The 16,662-nt window shown below is 49.1% G+C and overlaps 1 protein-coding gene across 1 annotated transcript; it reads left to right on the top strand.

Annotated features, from left to right (window-relative positions):
• Positions 1 to 480: 480 nt before the first annotated feature.
• Positions 481 to 6,484, top strand: PROK1 (prokineticin 1). The gene is made up of 3 exons (XM_011948059.1): positions 481 to 636; positions 3,270 to 3,395; positions 5,367 to 6,484. The coding sequence occupies exons 1-3, from the start codon at positions 565 to 567 to the stop codon at positions 5,484 to 5,486; spliced, it is 318 nt and encodes a 105-aa protein (XP_011803449.1). The 5' UTR covers positions 481 to 564; the 3' UTR covers positions 5,487 to 6,484.
• The last annotated feature ends 10,178 nt before the right edge of the window (positions 6,485 to 16,662 follow it).

Here is a 16,662-nt window from a genome sequence, read left to right as displayed (position 1 = left end):
ACCCTCTTCTGTCTTCTCAGCTACCTCTGTGTTGAGCCCATGGTAAATGCCTAGATAATTCTTGGTGTGAGTGTGAGGGAACCAATAATCCTGTATGTTGCATAGTTTGGTGCAGGGAAGGATAAATGGTTATGCTGCAAATCCCTTAATTCATTACCAGAGCCTTTCCTCTGCCCCAAGTAGGATAGAAGGATACCCAGAGGCAGAAAAGAACATCGAGTGAAATGTACGTAACTGTCTGAATCACTGCGTTCTTGGGAGAGTTAGAGCAACTGTCAGAGCCCCCGAAATATCCATTTTTATTGGTTTTGATGTTGATTTGATGTTGTTAGAGATTCAGGTCTCATCTTCGCTTCTGAGATCATCTGAGTAACATCGGTGTTGGAGAAGGGAAAAGCAGAGATGAGGCATCCACAGGCAGCCCTGGATCCTGAGTGTAAACATCTGGGAGGAGGCGGGGGATGCAGGAGAGCCTGGCCTTCCCAGCTTGCCGGGCACAAGGCTGAGCGGGAGGAAGCGAGAGGCATCCAAGCAGGCAGTATTTTATCTTCACCCCAAGTGACCATGAGAGGTGCCATGCAAGTCTCAATCATGCTCCTCCTAGTAACTGTGTCTGACTGTGCTGTGATCACAGGGGTAAGTCGCCTAACATTCTCTGTGCCCTGGGTTTTGGGAAGATGTCAGGGTCTGCACAGGTTGTAAGCCCAGGAACCATGCAGGAGACTCTGTTGGCTCAACACACTGTGAACCAAAGGGAATGGGGAGTTATGCATTAGACAGCACTTTAGAGAGGGATTGCATGTGATTTTCAGACTAGTTAGATCTCACTCTACTAAATGGGATCTGCTTTTGAGAAGCTGTGTATGAATCAAATCCTGTTTTAAATGCATTAGTAGAGCATTGAAGATTTTGAAGTTCAGTCCTTTGGTAAAATGAAGACTCCTGTTATGTAATAAGGAATTCCTTTATAAAGTGGATTGGCAAACCTTAATTTATCTTTTGTGTGAATTTTAATTTTTATTTATGGTTTGGTTCACATATTAATATTAATATTAATTTACATAGCATGTTGACTTAATTAAAGGCAGTAAACTTAATTAAATGTGATAAGCTTATAAACGTCTATTGTATAAATTTAACCTCTGCTTAGAAAGGATATCTTTGAAATTCTTTCACTCTGTGCCTGCCCAGTTAGTTCTGAGAGGAATATGGGTGACAATAACATTCTGAGTGTACCCCAAAGCAAGTGTTCAGATAACAAGTAGAAATCCAGTCTCAAAGCAGAGGCTCAGCATATGGGCACTGTCCAATTGGTTCAAAATATTCAGATCATAGTTTTCTCTCGGAAGTTTGCCTTTACCTCGAACCACCTTCAAATAGGGGTGCATGATGTGTTATGGTAGCAGGACCATTCTTACTAAAGCAGAAAGCAATGCTTTACCTGAGAGCTTTCCATATAAAAGCCACTGGGAAAAAAAGGTCAGGGGGAGCAGGGAAACTAACTTTTAGTTCAGCCTCCACCAGCTTTTTACATGGATAATGGAAATGTAGAGAAATACCAAGCAATTCCTGGAATTGGGTTAATTTTACTATTCACCGAAAGGACAAATTCTTTCTTTTCTCTTTTAAAGGAAAAAGACTGAGTTCGAAAGAACAAATATTAAAGGCAAGTCAAATGCTTTTGAGATCCAAAGCAAAAATAAAAATATCTGTGAAGGCGAAGTGTTTACACTGTAGGCTGCCCTTCTATGGGGTAGCTTGAAATTCTGGGAGGGCAAGAACAACGGAGAGAAGCCCCGGCTGCTGCGCGGTGGGGGCAGGAGCAGCGTGGTTGGCCTGGATGCTGGACTTGCCTCACCACCCGTGCCAGCTCCAGCACTGGCTCAGAGTGGCAGCAGGGCAGGCAGATCTGGGAGCGGCAGGCAAACATTTTCATAGTGAAAAGCACAATAAAGAGTGCATTTCCCTAGGTAAGGGGAAACCCAGGAAAGACAGATGAGTAGTTAGAACAGGGCAGTAAGGGGAAGTCAGGAACCCCCAGGCTCCCCACATCCTCCATGTCCTGCTGGTGTCCCACTTCTGACTCTCAGCAGGAGCCCAGGCTCCACCACCTCTACACTCCCCTGCTCCCTGGACTGTAGCTGTCCCCACATCCAAGGCTTTATGACCCTTCTTCCGAGAGTGGGACAGCAATGCCCCACCCCTATGGGAGAAGAAGAGTCAACTGGGGTTTCCTTTACCCCAACCCTGAGCTTTTGGGGACTGGCTGGGTGTGAGATGTGCCCTTGCTGGGCTGGAGACAGGCACAGCTGGGTACCTGCCACCCGTAACTCCTCTGCATGATCCGTTGAGCTGACATCCACTTTTTCCCTCTTGGGCCTGAGCAAGTAGGGGCTTCCAGGTCCCGCTACGTCCCACGCAGCAGCCTGAAGGTGCCCATAGGCTTTTATTGGTGAAGAGTGATCCAAAACCCAGCTTTGCATTTTAGCTCAGAAAAGCCACATAGCATCTCTGAGAATGGAAAGTGTGGATGCTTCTTCAGCGGGTCCCCACCTGAGTCTGGAGCAGTTAAGAGTTCTGTCTTCCCTAGCCCTGGCTTTTATTTAACATGAGCTTAGGTGGCCTTCTTTACAAATGGCACCTTTCCCAAACCAGGCAGGGCTGCTCAGCCCCTGTTCTGCGATCCTTTCTGGGGATCAGGGAAGTCAGCAGAGAGACCCTGGGAGAGGCACCTGTTCTGGGGTGCTGGCCCCTTGGCTGAGGCTGGGTCTCTGAGGGCCAGGGTGGGATTGCCTCCATGCAGAGGGGAGGCACTGACCACAGTGCAGTCAGGGCTGGAGACTCCTGGACCAGGGCAGCTCAGCACTGACCATCCAGGAATTTGGGCCATCAGGGTCCCTCCCACCTCTGAGAATTCTAATTAATTCAGTTCCACCAGCATCCACTGAGCGTCTACCAGCCCTAGAAAAGCTATGCCTTCTAACCCCCAGCCTTGTCAGAAAAGGAGTACTGTCTTCTTTCTGAGCGGCCTCGAGGAGCTTGGAAGTTTCCTCAGATCCAGATCCAATGCCCTCCTGAGCTCTGAGCCTAGCCATGAGGGGAGAAGGGCAATAAAGCGTGGCCCAGGGCGTTCTGTTAGGCTAAGGCCAGGGGTGATACTCTCAGCCTCTTCTCACTCCATCCTGATAAGGGCTTTTCGGATCTACCCTTCCCTTCTGCTTTCTCTTGGGTGCACTAATGGGCTGCTCCCTTCTCTCTCCCACCTGCAGGCCTGTGAGCGGGATGTCCAGTGTGGGGCAGGCACCTGCTGTGCCATCAGCCTGTGGCTTCGAGGGCTGCGGATGTGTACCCCACTGGGGCGGGAAGGCGAGGACTGCCACCCCGGCAGCCACAAGGTACTGTGCAGACACTGCATGGGTGCATACATGTGGGTGGGCCATGCGGGGAGCAGAGGGTGAGGTCCTGGGGCCTTGCTCTAGCTTCGAAGGCTGGAGAGGCTGGCTCCAGAGAGGGAGTCTAGGGAGGCTGTGGCTCCAGAGGACTTCACCCTCCTCTGACAGCTGATGCAGCCCTGATCCAGCCCCTGAATGTCCAAGGGGAAGCAGAAGGCTATGGGGTTGCTGTGTCCCCACCACCAACAGGCACCCACCTTGCTTAGTGCCCTGCAGATAACACATTTGTACATTTATCTGTACAAGGCCTGACATGATCCACCTACAAACTTCTAGCACAGGTTGGAGAATCGCTGATCTTAATTTGATCCTGACAGCAACCCTGGGCAATGCTGAAGAAACTGACGGACAAGCAAACTCACGTGACTTGCTCAAGGCACACAGCCAATGAGACAGAGCTGGGACTGGAACTGCAGTTTTCCGACGCCAGTTCTAGTTATACCTCACGGATGTTGGGCATTGCCGCCTTGTTTTTGAAGGGGCAGCCTCAGGTGGAGGGGTGCCACTGATCTCATAGGCTGTTAGACAGGCTGGGCATTCCCAGCCCCTAATTCGCTGTGTGGACTTGGACAAATTAGTTCACCTGCTCTTGGGCCACACATATACAATGAGTGGAGCAGACTCACTGCCTCTAATGTCCCTTAGGGATCTGATGAATTCAGATTTGGGAAGGATGTCACATGCCCTTTGCTCTGAAGGAAACTCCCTTCAGGAACAGCCTCCCCGTTGCACTGCCTCACTGGAGCCACTTTACCACACTTCACCAGTGAACCAGTGAAGCTCCCAATTCCCACAGCTTTTTCATTAAAATGCAAATAGTGGTGGTTCAATCTAGTCTGACATTGACTATTAGAAGGCAATTAGGGCGTTTCCACAGGCTCTCAGGTGACTTGCTCTTCTCCCTGGGTCTTGCCCTTCTCTCCACATGTACCCCACTGTCTGAATTAGACATTCCTGAGCACAGGCTGTCGGGCTTACCAGCTGTCTTACACCTGGACTCAGGCATGTTTCCTGCTCTTCGGGGACTTACCTGCATCCCGGCTTGGTGCTCATCTGGGCACAGAGCATCCTCCAGCAGTCTCTCTCCCAGTCACAGCCCCCGCCCAACCTCCTGTCCCAGGATGAAGAGGGGCTAGAGAGTGGTGAATGAGGCCGGACAATGTGGCAGTCCTTGTAACCTTGGGGAATGTGAGGTGGTTCAGCTCCAGATCCATATTCCCAATAAAGACAACAGTGGTAATAAAAACTAATGCTGAATGCTTCCTGCATGCCACCCTTCATACTGGGTCCTTTTTGTCATTTTAACCTCTTTATAACCATATGTGGTAGGTGCTGTTATTAACCCATTTTACAAATGATAAAGCTGAGGCAGAGAAAGGTCAAATGATTTGTTGATTGTCACACAGCTGGGAAGTGGTTAAATAAAAGCCAGGCAGTCTGACAATGGGCCCATGCTCCTAACTCCTCCCTGAGGATACCCCAGTGGTTTAGCACTCCTCCGGCGTGTGAGTCAGGGCAGAGACGGTGGCTGTCCTGTTCGCCGCTGCACTTGCAGCACCCACCAAGGTGTTGAGCCCATAATGGATGAGCAACAAACATTCAATCAATGGACGTATGTGTGCGTGTGTGTGTGTGTGTGTGTGTGTGCAGGCACATGTGTGCTGAGTCTCCAGAGCCAGGTAGCCTGGGTGCGAATCCTAGCTCCTCCACAAATTAGCTGTGTGATCTTGGCGTATTGCTTAGCCACACTGTACCTCAGTTTTCTCATCTCTAATTGCTATTCTTGTTGTGCTAGGTGCAATGGAGAAGTGGGCTAGGGGGGAGACATTTGCCAGCCCTGGACTGAGCAGAGACTGCTGCCAGGAGGCCCACCAACGTCCCTTTGGTGAAGGTGTTGCTTTCTTCTCTCCTTAGGTCCCCTTCTTTAGGAAACGCAAGCACCATACCTGTCCTTGCTCACCCAACCTGCTGTGCTCCAGGTTCCCAGACGGCAGGTACCGCTGCTCCATGGACTTGAAGAACATCAATTTTTAGGCGCTTGCCTGGTCTCAGGATACCCGCCATCCTTTTCCTGAGCACTGCCTGGATTTTTATTTCTGCCATGCAACCCAGCTCCCATGAGTCTCCCAGTCCCTACACTGACTACCTTGATCTCTCTTGCCTAGTACACACATATGCACATGGGCAGACATACCTCCCATCAAGACGTGGTCCCCAGGCTGGCCTGAGGATGTCCCAGCTTGAAGCTGTGATGTGAGAGATGGCCAGCCTGGTTCCCTTCCCTGCTTAGGCTGCCAGAGAGGTGGTAAATGGCAGAGAGGACATTCCCCCTCCCCTCCCTTCCGGGGCCTGCTCTCCTTCCTGGGCCCTCCCCCTCTCCCCACATGTACCCCTCGGTCTGAATTGGACATTCCTGGGCACAGGCTCTTGGGTGCATTGCTGAGTCCCAGGTCCTGGCCTGACCCTCAGGTCCTTTATGTGGTCTGTGAGGACCAATCTGTGGGCCGTTCATCTTCCCTTGATTGGTTAGCTCCTTAGTTTTAGACCACAGACTCAAGACTGGCCCTTCCCAGAGGGCAGCAGACAGTCACCCTAAGGCAGGTGTAGGGATCCCAGGGAGGTCAGTCAGTCCCCTGAAGACTCTGGTCCCAGCCAGCCTGTGGTCTGTGGCCTGTGACCTTCTGCTAGAATTGTCATGCCTCTGAGGCCCCCTCTTACCACACCTTACCAGTTAACTACTGAAGCCCCCAATTCCCACAGCTTTTCCATTAAAATGCAAATGGTGGTGGTTCAATCTAATCTGATATTGACATATTAGAAGGCAATTAGGGCGTTTCCTTAAACAGCTCCTTTCCAAGCATCAGCCCCGAGAGCAGGTTGGTGACTTTGAGGAGGGCAGTCCTCTGTCCAGATTGGGGTGGGAGCAAGGGACGGGGAGCAGGGCAGGGGCTGAAAAGGGCACTGATTTCAGACCAGGAAGGCAACTACTCACCAACCTGCTGGCTTCAGAATAAAAGCACAAACTGAACTGAGATGTATGGCACGGTGTTCCCGCTGTCGGTTTCGGCCAGGGCCTATGCCTCTGTGGCAACCTGGGGAGGAAGGCAAGGACCAGGTTGTGTCCAGGTTGGGGAGGAGTGTGACTGGTATTCCTCCCCTCCCCCACCCAGCCAGGGTCTATCTTTTGGAAAGAGTGGATTTCAGGGTCTTTTTGAAGAAAGGATAAGAGGCAGCCTTGTGGGCTCTGGGCAGGGGGTGCGCTGCTCGGAAGAGTTGGGGGCAGGAAGGGGCTGTGAGCTGGCATGAGCTGGAAAGTCCATTGCTGAGATCGCTTAGCAGGGACCAGCTGCAACTTTCATTTTTGAAATTTGGTCCCATTTGTTTTAGGTCAAATATTTGACCCCACCAGGCCACTGTGTGCCTGGAGTGAAGAAATTCACATTACTAATGGAGCTGGCAAGGATGTGAGCCCTCCATCCTAACCCAGAGACTGGTAGCTTCCTCTAAATGTAGCTTCCTGGTCTCACTGTCTCCTCTGCTCCTCAATTTTTAGTCCAGAAAAATGTAACATACAATAGGAAAGCACATCATGTTCCATTCTATTTCCCAGAAGCCTCCAGGAAGACTGTGGTTTCTGAGGCCTGGAGGGCTCCTGCCCTCCCTGAGGGCTGGCTCTGTGTGTGTTCTCCATCCATCAACCCTCCCTGCTTGGGGGATGCCCAGGACAGTCTTTACTCCAGGACCCACTTAAGCCAGGCCAGCCCCCCAACAAGGTCCTTTCTTTGTTTTTTGTTTTTGTCTCCTTTTATGGACATTGTCACCTGCTGTGGTGACTTGGGGCCTTCTTGCAGCCCATGAATCTCTTTCTCCTTGGGTTTCAGGCTCAGGCCTTGGATATAAAGTTCCTTCCCATGTCCAGGATTCCATTTTAACCATGACTTGTCCTTTGATAGTCATAGCTTTTCTCGAGGTACCATTGATTGCTGCCTGGTGGACTTTTGTGGGATCCTTTCTAAACTGTGCTCCTCTCTGCAAGCAGAGCCATCCTGGATGAGGCAAGGTCTTGTCTCAGAGCAGCAGGGGGCAGGTGAAGGTGGCTGCAGGCACCAGGACACCCCGTGGTGCTCACTAACATGCCAATTGCTGTTCATTATCTATTAGGGTGGTACATTAAAAGTAATGGCAAACCACAATTACTTTTGCACCAACCTACTAATTGGACCCATTTTCATATTTTCTTTTCTTATTTTTAAGAGAGAGGGGGTCTCTTTCTGTCATTCAGACTGGAGTACAGGAGCATGATCAATGATCATAGCTCACTGCAGCCTTGAACTTCTGGGCTCAAATGATCCTCCCACCTCAACCTCCCAAGTAGCTAGGACTACAAGCACGTGCTACCATGACTGGCTAATTTTCTTTCTTTCTTTTCTTTTCTTCTTTCTTTCTTTCTTTTTTGTAGAGATGGTGTCTCACTATGCTGCCCAGGCTGGTTTCAAACTCCTGGGCTCAAGCAATCCTTTTGCCTTGGCCTCCCAAGGGGATTACAGGTGTGAGTCACTGCATCTGGCCCATTATGCAAATCCTGATGTGCAGTTTGGAATTGTACGTCATACCAAGTGGAAAGGTTAAGAGTCAATGCATTTTTTTTTTTTTTTGACAGGGTCTTTCTCTGTCACCCAGGCTACAGTGCAGTGGCACAGTTATAGCTCACTGCAGCCTCGATGTCCTGGGCTCAAGTGATCCTCTGGCCTCAGTCTTCTGAGTGGCTAGGACCATAGCTTTGTGCCAGTAAGCCTGGCTAATTTTTCTTTCTTGAGACAGAGTCTCGCTCTTGCCCATGCTGCAGTGCAGTGGCATGATCTAGCTCAGAGCAACCTCTGTCTCCTGAGTTCCAGTGATTCTTGTGCCTCGGCCTCCCAAGTAGCTGGGATTACAGGCACACACCACCATGCCTAGCTAATTTTTGTATTTTTAGTAGACATGGGGTTTAGCCATGTTGCCCAGGCTGGTCTTGAACTCCTGGCCTCAAGTGATCTGCCTGCCTCAGCCTCCCAAACTGCTGGGATTACAGGTGTGAGCCACTGTACCTGGCCAAGCCTGTCTAATTTATATTTTTATTTTTATTTTGTAGAGATGGGGTCTTGCTTTCTTGCCCAGGCTGGTTTCGAACTCATGGCCTCAAGTGATCTGCCTGCCTTGGCCTGCCAAAGTGCTGGGATTACAGGAGTAAGCCAAGATGCCTGTCCATCAATGCTAATTGTTGTTATTTTTGTTTTTGTCCCCTTTGCAATTTCTTAGATATATTTTTTATTGTATTTGTCTTCTGTGTCTTAGTTTCACATTCTTCTGTACTGGCTTGGGAGTAAGACCAATTCTCATTTCTTATTATCTGAATTTTGAGGAATGTAGAATTGGTCCCCATTCCTATTACTGGAGACAAAAGGGCAGAGACAGCAGAGGCTGGGGAGGTTAAGAACAATACATTTGTGAGTGTTCTTTATATTCAGGAATATGTTCTTCATAAATATAAAAATAATTTACTTATAAGAATGTATCTATAAGAAAAATGAATTATTAAATTAAATTAAATTAAATTAAATTAGAAACAGGTGAAACTGACATAGCTTCAAGACAGGGAGGAACCTTCAAATGCAGCCTTTACCTCCTATTTGGCGCCAACACTTTCCTCACCAACTGGTGGTGTCTGCTACCATCTAGTGGTTAAAGTGGGGACAGCGTGGGGAGCTGAAGTGGAAAAGATGGGCGACTCAGAGGCTACTCCTCAAAGCAGATGGGGACCATTCTGCTGCAATCCCCAAACGTTAGACTCAGTAACAGGTTTAGAGGGACAGCGCTTCCATTTGTGGAAATAAGTCTGCCACCCTATGGACACACGAAAAATGCTTAATTGCTACTTGGGCCCTGTGCCTTCCTGGACACTTCTTTCTTCGGAGCTGCTGTCATCTTCCTGCTGGGATTTTAGGAAAGGCTGAGGGCATCCCCTCTGACTGCTTATTTAGGATCGAGAAAGTGGAGGTAGGCAGGGGTCAGAGTAACACTGTAGAGTGTCCCCATCCTTCATTTGTGTATCCTTGGGACACAGCATGAACGGCAAGAGCTGCCTCTCTGAGGCTTTTGCATCATTTGATCCCCTTCCCAAATCTGCATTTGTGTCATTGACCTTGGTTAAGGCCTCCACCCTCTCCCTGGTATCCAGAGGGAGGCCGGGGTGGGCTAGAGCCTGGAGCCCTCCCCACCAGTGAGATAGGGCTAGACACAGACTGAGAGGAGGGTAGCAGCCAGAGCAGAGTTATCCCAGGAGCTCTCCTGAGGGCCTGAAACACTCAAAGGAGATTAAGTGGAAATCTGCTGCTAAACCCAACTCCACCTGAATATTTAACAGTGCACATGGGACAGTGTAGTCTGTAGAATACCAACTGGTGGATGACTGAGCAGGCGCAGGTGAGTGCATGCTGACTGCTGTTCCTCTCCTGTCCAGTCATCCCCTTCTGAGGCCCCAGGAGGCAGTGGCCAGAGGTGAGACCCAAGGAGGAGCAGGAAGCCTCCTAAAGCCAGAGGGAAAGGTCAGCTCAGCAGAGGCTCTGAGGTTGGGGACTTGCTTCAGAGTTGAATCTGCAGGACGAATGACAGCTCAATTTTACTTAGAGTGTGTGTTTGTCTAGGGTGGCTCTGCTTGGGCAGGGGCTGGGAGGGGGTCAAGACCCTTGAGCTGTGGAGAGCAATACTTGATGTTTGTCTTTCTCCGTTTCTGCTGCTATAATGAAATACCCGTGACCAGGTAATTTATGAAGAACAGAAATGTATTTCTCATAATTCTGGAGGCTGAGAAGTCGAAGATTAAGGCACCAGCAGATTCAGTGTCTGCTCAAGGCTTTCTTTTTATCCTCATATGGCAGAAGGTAGAAGGGCAAAAGGGGCTGGCTAGTTCCCTGGAGCCCTTTTGTAAGGCCACTAATCCTATTCACAAGGGCAGATCCTAGTCTGACCTAATCACCCCAAGGCTCCACCTCTTAATATGATTGCATGGGCAGTTACGTTTCAACACACAAATTCAGGGGGACATTCACACCATAGCAGCAGTCCTACATCTTCATACCCTTGACAGTGACAGTCACTGAGTTCCAGAAATTGCTACTTGAAAATGTGATCCATATACTGCCCAGGCTGGTCTCCAACTCCGGGGCTCAAGCAATCCTCCTGCCTTGGCCTCCCAAAGCACTGGGATTACAGATGTGAGCCACTGTGCCTGGCCCATTAGTTGGCCTTGACCTGTGAGTCCAGCCCGAGTCAACCTTGAGGATTTGTCTGGATTGTCAAAACATCAGATTCTACCAGAGAGAGAAGGAAGCACAAAAGGGGCCTGGGGGCACATTCTCTGTCTGAGTATCTTCGGGGACACCTGTTCTGATTGGGAGCTGGAAAGGAAAACAAAAAGAGCCATTGTTAAACAAACAGGTTTTCTCCATTGAATGACAAGTGAATGAATAAAACACACTACATCCACACAATGGAGTATTATGCAGCCATGAAAAAGAATGAAGTATTGATATACACCATAACATGGAGGAACCTTGAAAACATCATGCTGGGTGAAAGAAGCCAGTCACAGAAGGCCACATCTTGTATAATTCTATGTATGGGAAATGTCCTGAATAGGTAACTCTGTAGAGAAAGAAAGTAGATTAGTTGTTGCCCAGGGCTGGGGGTGGGCTGCAGATAGGAAAATGGGGAGTGACTGTTAATACTCTTTTTGGAGCCACAAGAATGTTCAAAATTAGTTAGTGGGCATGGTTGCACCACTCTGTGAGTATCCTAAAAATTATTTGAAATGTATATTTTAAATGGGTGAATGGTCTGGTGTGTAAATTATATCACCATAAAGCTGTCAAAAAATACTAAAATCCAAAAAGTAAAGAAGAAAAAAAAAAATAACTCTACAACTTCAGTTTTGTAGAATTGAAAAGATGAGGTCAGGAAGGGGCCGGGGCTCACAGTTTCTGAGTTTTGGTGCTTCCAGGGACCCAGGAGATCCTCAAGCCCCAGGGCACATCAGGAGTGAGGAGGCTGGGCGTTCTGGGCTGGACTGTGACTTGATGTTCCTTCATTTAATATTTGTTTTGTAGGCTGAAGAGAACGATTTGATATTGACCCAAACTGTGTATTTCTTTGCTAATGTACCAAATAAGGCATTTGTTATATGTGGTTTTCTACCCCAAACATCTTCTACACCAATGGCATACTAGACTGTTTTCAATTTAGATGATTAAAGAAACCCCCTAAGAGCAGAACAAACGCACTATACTGTGCACTGTGCAGTCTGGGTTTCAGTTTCCTGGGACTGCATCTTAAGATGAATGTAAGGAATTTCTGTTTTCCACTGGAGGGCACTGCCCACCCTGGTGGGAACAGAGAGGTCCCTATGTAGTGGCTGAGTTAGCTGGCACAGGCCTTAACTGGCTCTGAGTCTTCTGTTGACTGCAGGGATGTTTTGTGTCCCCTTTAGAACTACACCCTGGACAGCTGACTCTGACAAGCAATAACGTTGAAAGATGGGATGCCATCTCTTGCTCCAACCCTGTTTGGGCCATGGCTAGACTCAGAAGCCCAAAGCCACAGAATCACTGGGGTGAACAACTTGAGGTGAATGAGAGTCAGCTTCCCTGCTGAGGTTTTCCATCCCATATTTATGACAAAGGGCTCTGCCGGGGTCTGCACACAGCCACAGTCTGCAGCCACACCCTAGGTCCCTGCCACTCTGCTCTGTCCTGTCCCAGTTCTCCGCTCACCTGAGGAGCAGTGCTTGGGTCTTGGGAAGACCACCTGGTCCAGGTCACAGGAAGGATATGATTTACGGTCCTTTTGTCCAGAAGATCCTTTCCTGTCTCCTCGATAGTCTCTGCTGCCCATCGGTCATGGACATACTTGTTTCTGTGCAACTTGGAAGAAAAACACGAGTGTGGTTCTTTAATGGATTCGGAGCTCCTGCGGGGACTGGCCTGATACAGGGCAGGAAAATATTCTGGGTCTCGTGAGGACAGAGGGACCTTTATTTGGGAGCTGAAGATTAATGAGGAGGATTAACTGGATCTCAACAGAGAGAAACACTGGTGAGTAAGAAGACGTGGGCACGTTTCTGACAGAGGCGAGTCATAGAGGAGCCTGTGAAATTCTGCCTCAAAACTAAACCCCAAAGATTAAGTAAACAAATATGTCAAACGGCAGCTTGACATGTTCTTGTTATTCTACATTTTGCTCGATTGGCATTTCTCATCAAATTAGTGGGAAAACTACCTTGTTTATGTTTCTGGACGGGGGGTTAGCACAGGGGTTCACTGCATGGACTGCCTGAGTTTGAACCCTAGTTTGGACTTACTAGGGACTTTGGACCCAAAGTTACTAAACCTCTCAGTACCTCAGTTTCCCCGTCTGTACAATGGCAATAATAAAAATAGCACCTACATGTTGTAACCAGCACACTAAACTAGCATTACTTGGAGGGATCTCTTCAGTGAGGTAAACTAATAAAATGTCCAGGAAGGAACGAACAATCTTTTCTCGGATGCGCTTCGATTCCCTAGAAGCTGAACACGGTAGGAAGAAATCAGTTTGTTCAGATCATGTTCTGTTATTATCTTGAAGTTTAGAAGCACAGGTTTATGTAGGCAGAGCTCAATAACAGCTCCATTTGGGAACACAGATACGCAGATCTTATCTAAGTACTTCTTAATACCTCGCTTAAACATATGAATCACTCACAGTAAAATGAAATGTTTGCTCAATATGGACTATGATCTTAATACTGTGCTATTCATTTTATTTATTTATTTTTTTTGTAGAAAAGGCATAAGGAGAGTGGGCTTTGAAGTCTGTCCTGGCTCCTCTCAGATTGAGTCCAAATCAAACCTCCCAAACCATGTGTGTTCCCTGAGACAGGCCTCACTGTTGCTGCAACTCCCTTCTAGGAGGAGGCAGTGCTGGGGAATGTTGCTCACCCCCTAGACCACCAGTTCCCAAGTACCGAAGGAAGATGTTGCTGGCAGGACTCTGCTTCTGTGGGGCCTGTAATGAGCCCTTCTTTTTTTTTTTTTGAGATGGAGTCTCGCTCTGTCGCCCAAGCTGGAGTGCAGTGGCTGGATCTCAGCTCACTGCAAGCTCCGCCTCCCGGGGTTTATGCCATTCTCCTGCCTCAGCCTCCCGAGTAGCTGGGACCACAGGCGCCCGCCACCTCGCCCAGCTAGATTTTTGTATTTTTTAGTAGAGACGGGGTTTCACTGTGTTAGCCAGGATGGTCTCGATCTCCTGACCTCGTGATCCGCCCGTCTCGGCCTCCCAAAGTGCTGAGATTACAGGCATGAGCCACCGCGCCCGGCCTGTAATGAGCCCTTCTACAGCTCGGACTCTGATGCCGGTGCTCCTTGTACCTCCCACTCCCAGAGAAACACTGCCCTAACCCATCAACTCAAACTTTGAAGGAAATCAGTTAAACAAATAATGAAAATTCAACTTTTCTTTCCAAGTGGCAGAGAGGCTAGTTTCCATTAGGAGAAGTTCCAGCTAAGATAGAGGGTAGTCTTTTTTTTTTTTTTTTTAATTATACTTTAAGTTCTAGGGTACATGTGCATAACGTGCAGGTTTGTTACATATGTATACTTGTGCCATGTTGGTGTGCTGCACCCATCAACTCGTCAGCACCCATCAATTCGTCATTTATATCAGGTATAACTCCCAATGCAATCCCTCCCCCCTCCCCCCCCCCCATGATAGGCCCCGATGTGTGATGTTTCCCTTCCCGCGTCCAAGTGATGTTATTGTTCAGTTCCCACCTATGAGTGAGAACATGCGGTGTTTGGTTTTCTGTTCTTGTGATAGTTTGCTAAGAATGATGGTTTCCAGCTGCATCCATGTCCCTACAAAGGACGCAAACTCATCCTTTTTTATGGCTGCATAATATTCCATGGTGTATATGTGCCACATTTTCTTAATCCAGTCTGTCACAGATGGACATTTGGGTTGATTCCAAGTCTTTGCTATTGTGAATAGTGCCGCAATAAACATACGTGTGCATGTGTCTTTATAGCAGCATGATTTATAATCCTTTGGGTATATACCCAGTAGTGGGATGGCTGGGTCATATGGTACATCTAGATCTAGATCCTTGAGGATTCGCCATACTGTTTTCCATAATGGTTGAACTAGTTTACAATCCCACCAACAGTGTAAAAGTGTTCCTATTTCTCCACATCCTCTCCAGCACCTGTTGTTTCCTGACTTTTTAAGATAGAGGGTAGTCTTGTTGCTAAAGCAAGGACTAGCAAGCCCGGGAGAGGGAGGAAGAAGGGTGTGTGTGCGCACCTGGGTCTGTGCCCATTGAGAATTAGGTTTCCAAGGGGGAACTATTGTGCCTGTGAAAACCTGAGTCATCAAAATGCAAAGGGGGAAAAAGAATACAAAGAGAGGAGTCATTGCTCAGGAGAGAGAGGAGGTCCTTTGAAAGGCAGTCATTTCCGCGCACTTGAAGGCAAACAGCTGGGCCCCCACCTGGACTCTGGAAAGCCTTGCAGGTGAGGAGGCTGAGCTGGCTGCTCTGAGGCCCAGACCAGGAGGCAACATGTGTTCTACATACAACCTGCCTGGACCCATCTGGGGCCCAGCTGGGAAGGGATGAAACAAGGACGTGAGCTGCCAGATGGGATGCTCAGGGTCTCCAGGGGGTGTCAGAGAATCAGGGCAGCAGAAGGTGGGGCCCAGGACCCTCTCCTGGGAGCTGCCCCACTCCAGGAGCTTCTGGGGGTGGTATCTTAGTAGCAGCAGCCCCATGGGCAGAGGCAGCCTTCAGCTTACTCTCATCGTGAGGGGAGGACAGTGAGACATCTGAGAGCCTGCACTGTCAGGCTGGCCATGCCTGGTCTCATTAGCCTGCAAGAAGGGGCCCTGGTGCAGGCCCAGGGAGGTAGGGTCAGAGGAAGGAGCCTGTGAGGGGTCTCAGGGGAACTAAGCACCTGGGGGAGTTTGGCCCCAGCCGGGGAAAGATGAAAGAGAGGGTTCTTGCCTTAGCTCCCTGTTGCAGTCTTGGTTGGACAAGTTGGCGCCCCAGTGTCCCCTGGGGCCTGACTGCAAAGCATGTGGGGCACAAGTGGCTTTTCTGGGTTGCCCCAGAGGTCCCCTGAGTCCTTGAGGAGTTGGGTACAATCAGAAGCAGGACCATATACTGCCCCCAACGTCTCTCACCCTATTTCTCAGACTCTATCCCCACTGTTTCCCACTCTACAAGGCGCCCTCTCTTCCTGCTCTGTCCTCTCTCTGACCTTCAGGCTGGTGGTCAGAGGTCCGCTTGGTGGTCCTGGGACCAAAAGTCTCACCTCAGCATCCTGAGTCAGGGTCTGTTTCCACATCCGGTAAATGGCAACAGTAACCCCTGACTGCCCATAGGCTGTCACGAGGGCATCCTCGGCAGTGCTCCCCCAAACTCCCCTAGGGTTAAACTCACCTGGGGTGCTTGTCAAGTACCCAGAATCCTGTGCCCCAGCCCAGAGCCACTGGATCTGGATTTCTGGATAGGAAGTCTGGCAAGCTAGAGTTTTAGTAGCTTGAGAAATGTTGGAAAAGGGTGAAGCAAAAAGGCCCCATTCACTCACTCTTCTTGGTTTGAATACTGCTCCACCCGCCACCGCCTAGCTGCAGGACCTGGGGAAATTTGCTCCTCTAACTCAATTTCCTCATTGGTAAAATAGGTTCCCGTTAGAGCTTATCTTGTGAGGTTGTTGTGAGGACTAAATACAAGGAGCAAGCCCCAGGCTGGCACAGAGAGGAAGCACAGTAACTGTGAATATCACTACTAGATAGGCTTATAGAATGAATGTGCTTTGTAGGCTGATAGATGAATTTTTTCTTCTCTTTATATAAAGTGGGCTCTGCCCTCTATTCAATAAAAGACAGCATCTGTGCCAACCAGTCCTCAAAAGGCAAGTGTAGAAACTGGATTGTGCACTTAATCAGGGTGGAATAGAACAGCCTGTGCCCACCCCCTCCTCTGATGGCTCATGAAATGGGCCAGGTGGGAGTGAGGGTGGCCTCCTGCAGCCCTGTACCTGGGCACCCTGCCCCACGAGGAGGAAGCAGGGCAGGGCCCTCCGTGCTCATACCCCTCTCCCTGACCCTTCCCCGCCTCAGGATTGCTGCCTTAAAATAA

The sequence above is a fragment of the Colobus angolensis genome, unplaced genomic scaffold (assembly GCF_000951035.1).
Source record: "Colobus angolensis palliatus isolate OR3802 unplaced genomic scaffold, Cang.pa_1.0 Scaffold273, whole genome shotgun sequence".
NCBI lineage: Eukaryota > Metazoa > Chordata > Mammalia > Primates > Cercopithecidae > Colobus > Colobus angolensis.
The sequence above is the reverse complement of the archived record's forward strand: the minus strand, read 5'-3'. Positions and strand labels throughout refer to the sequence as shown.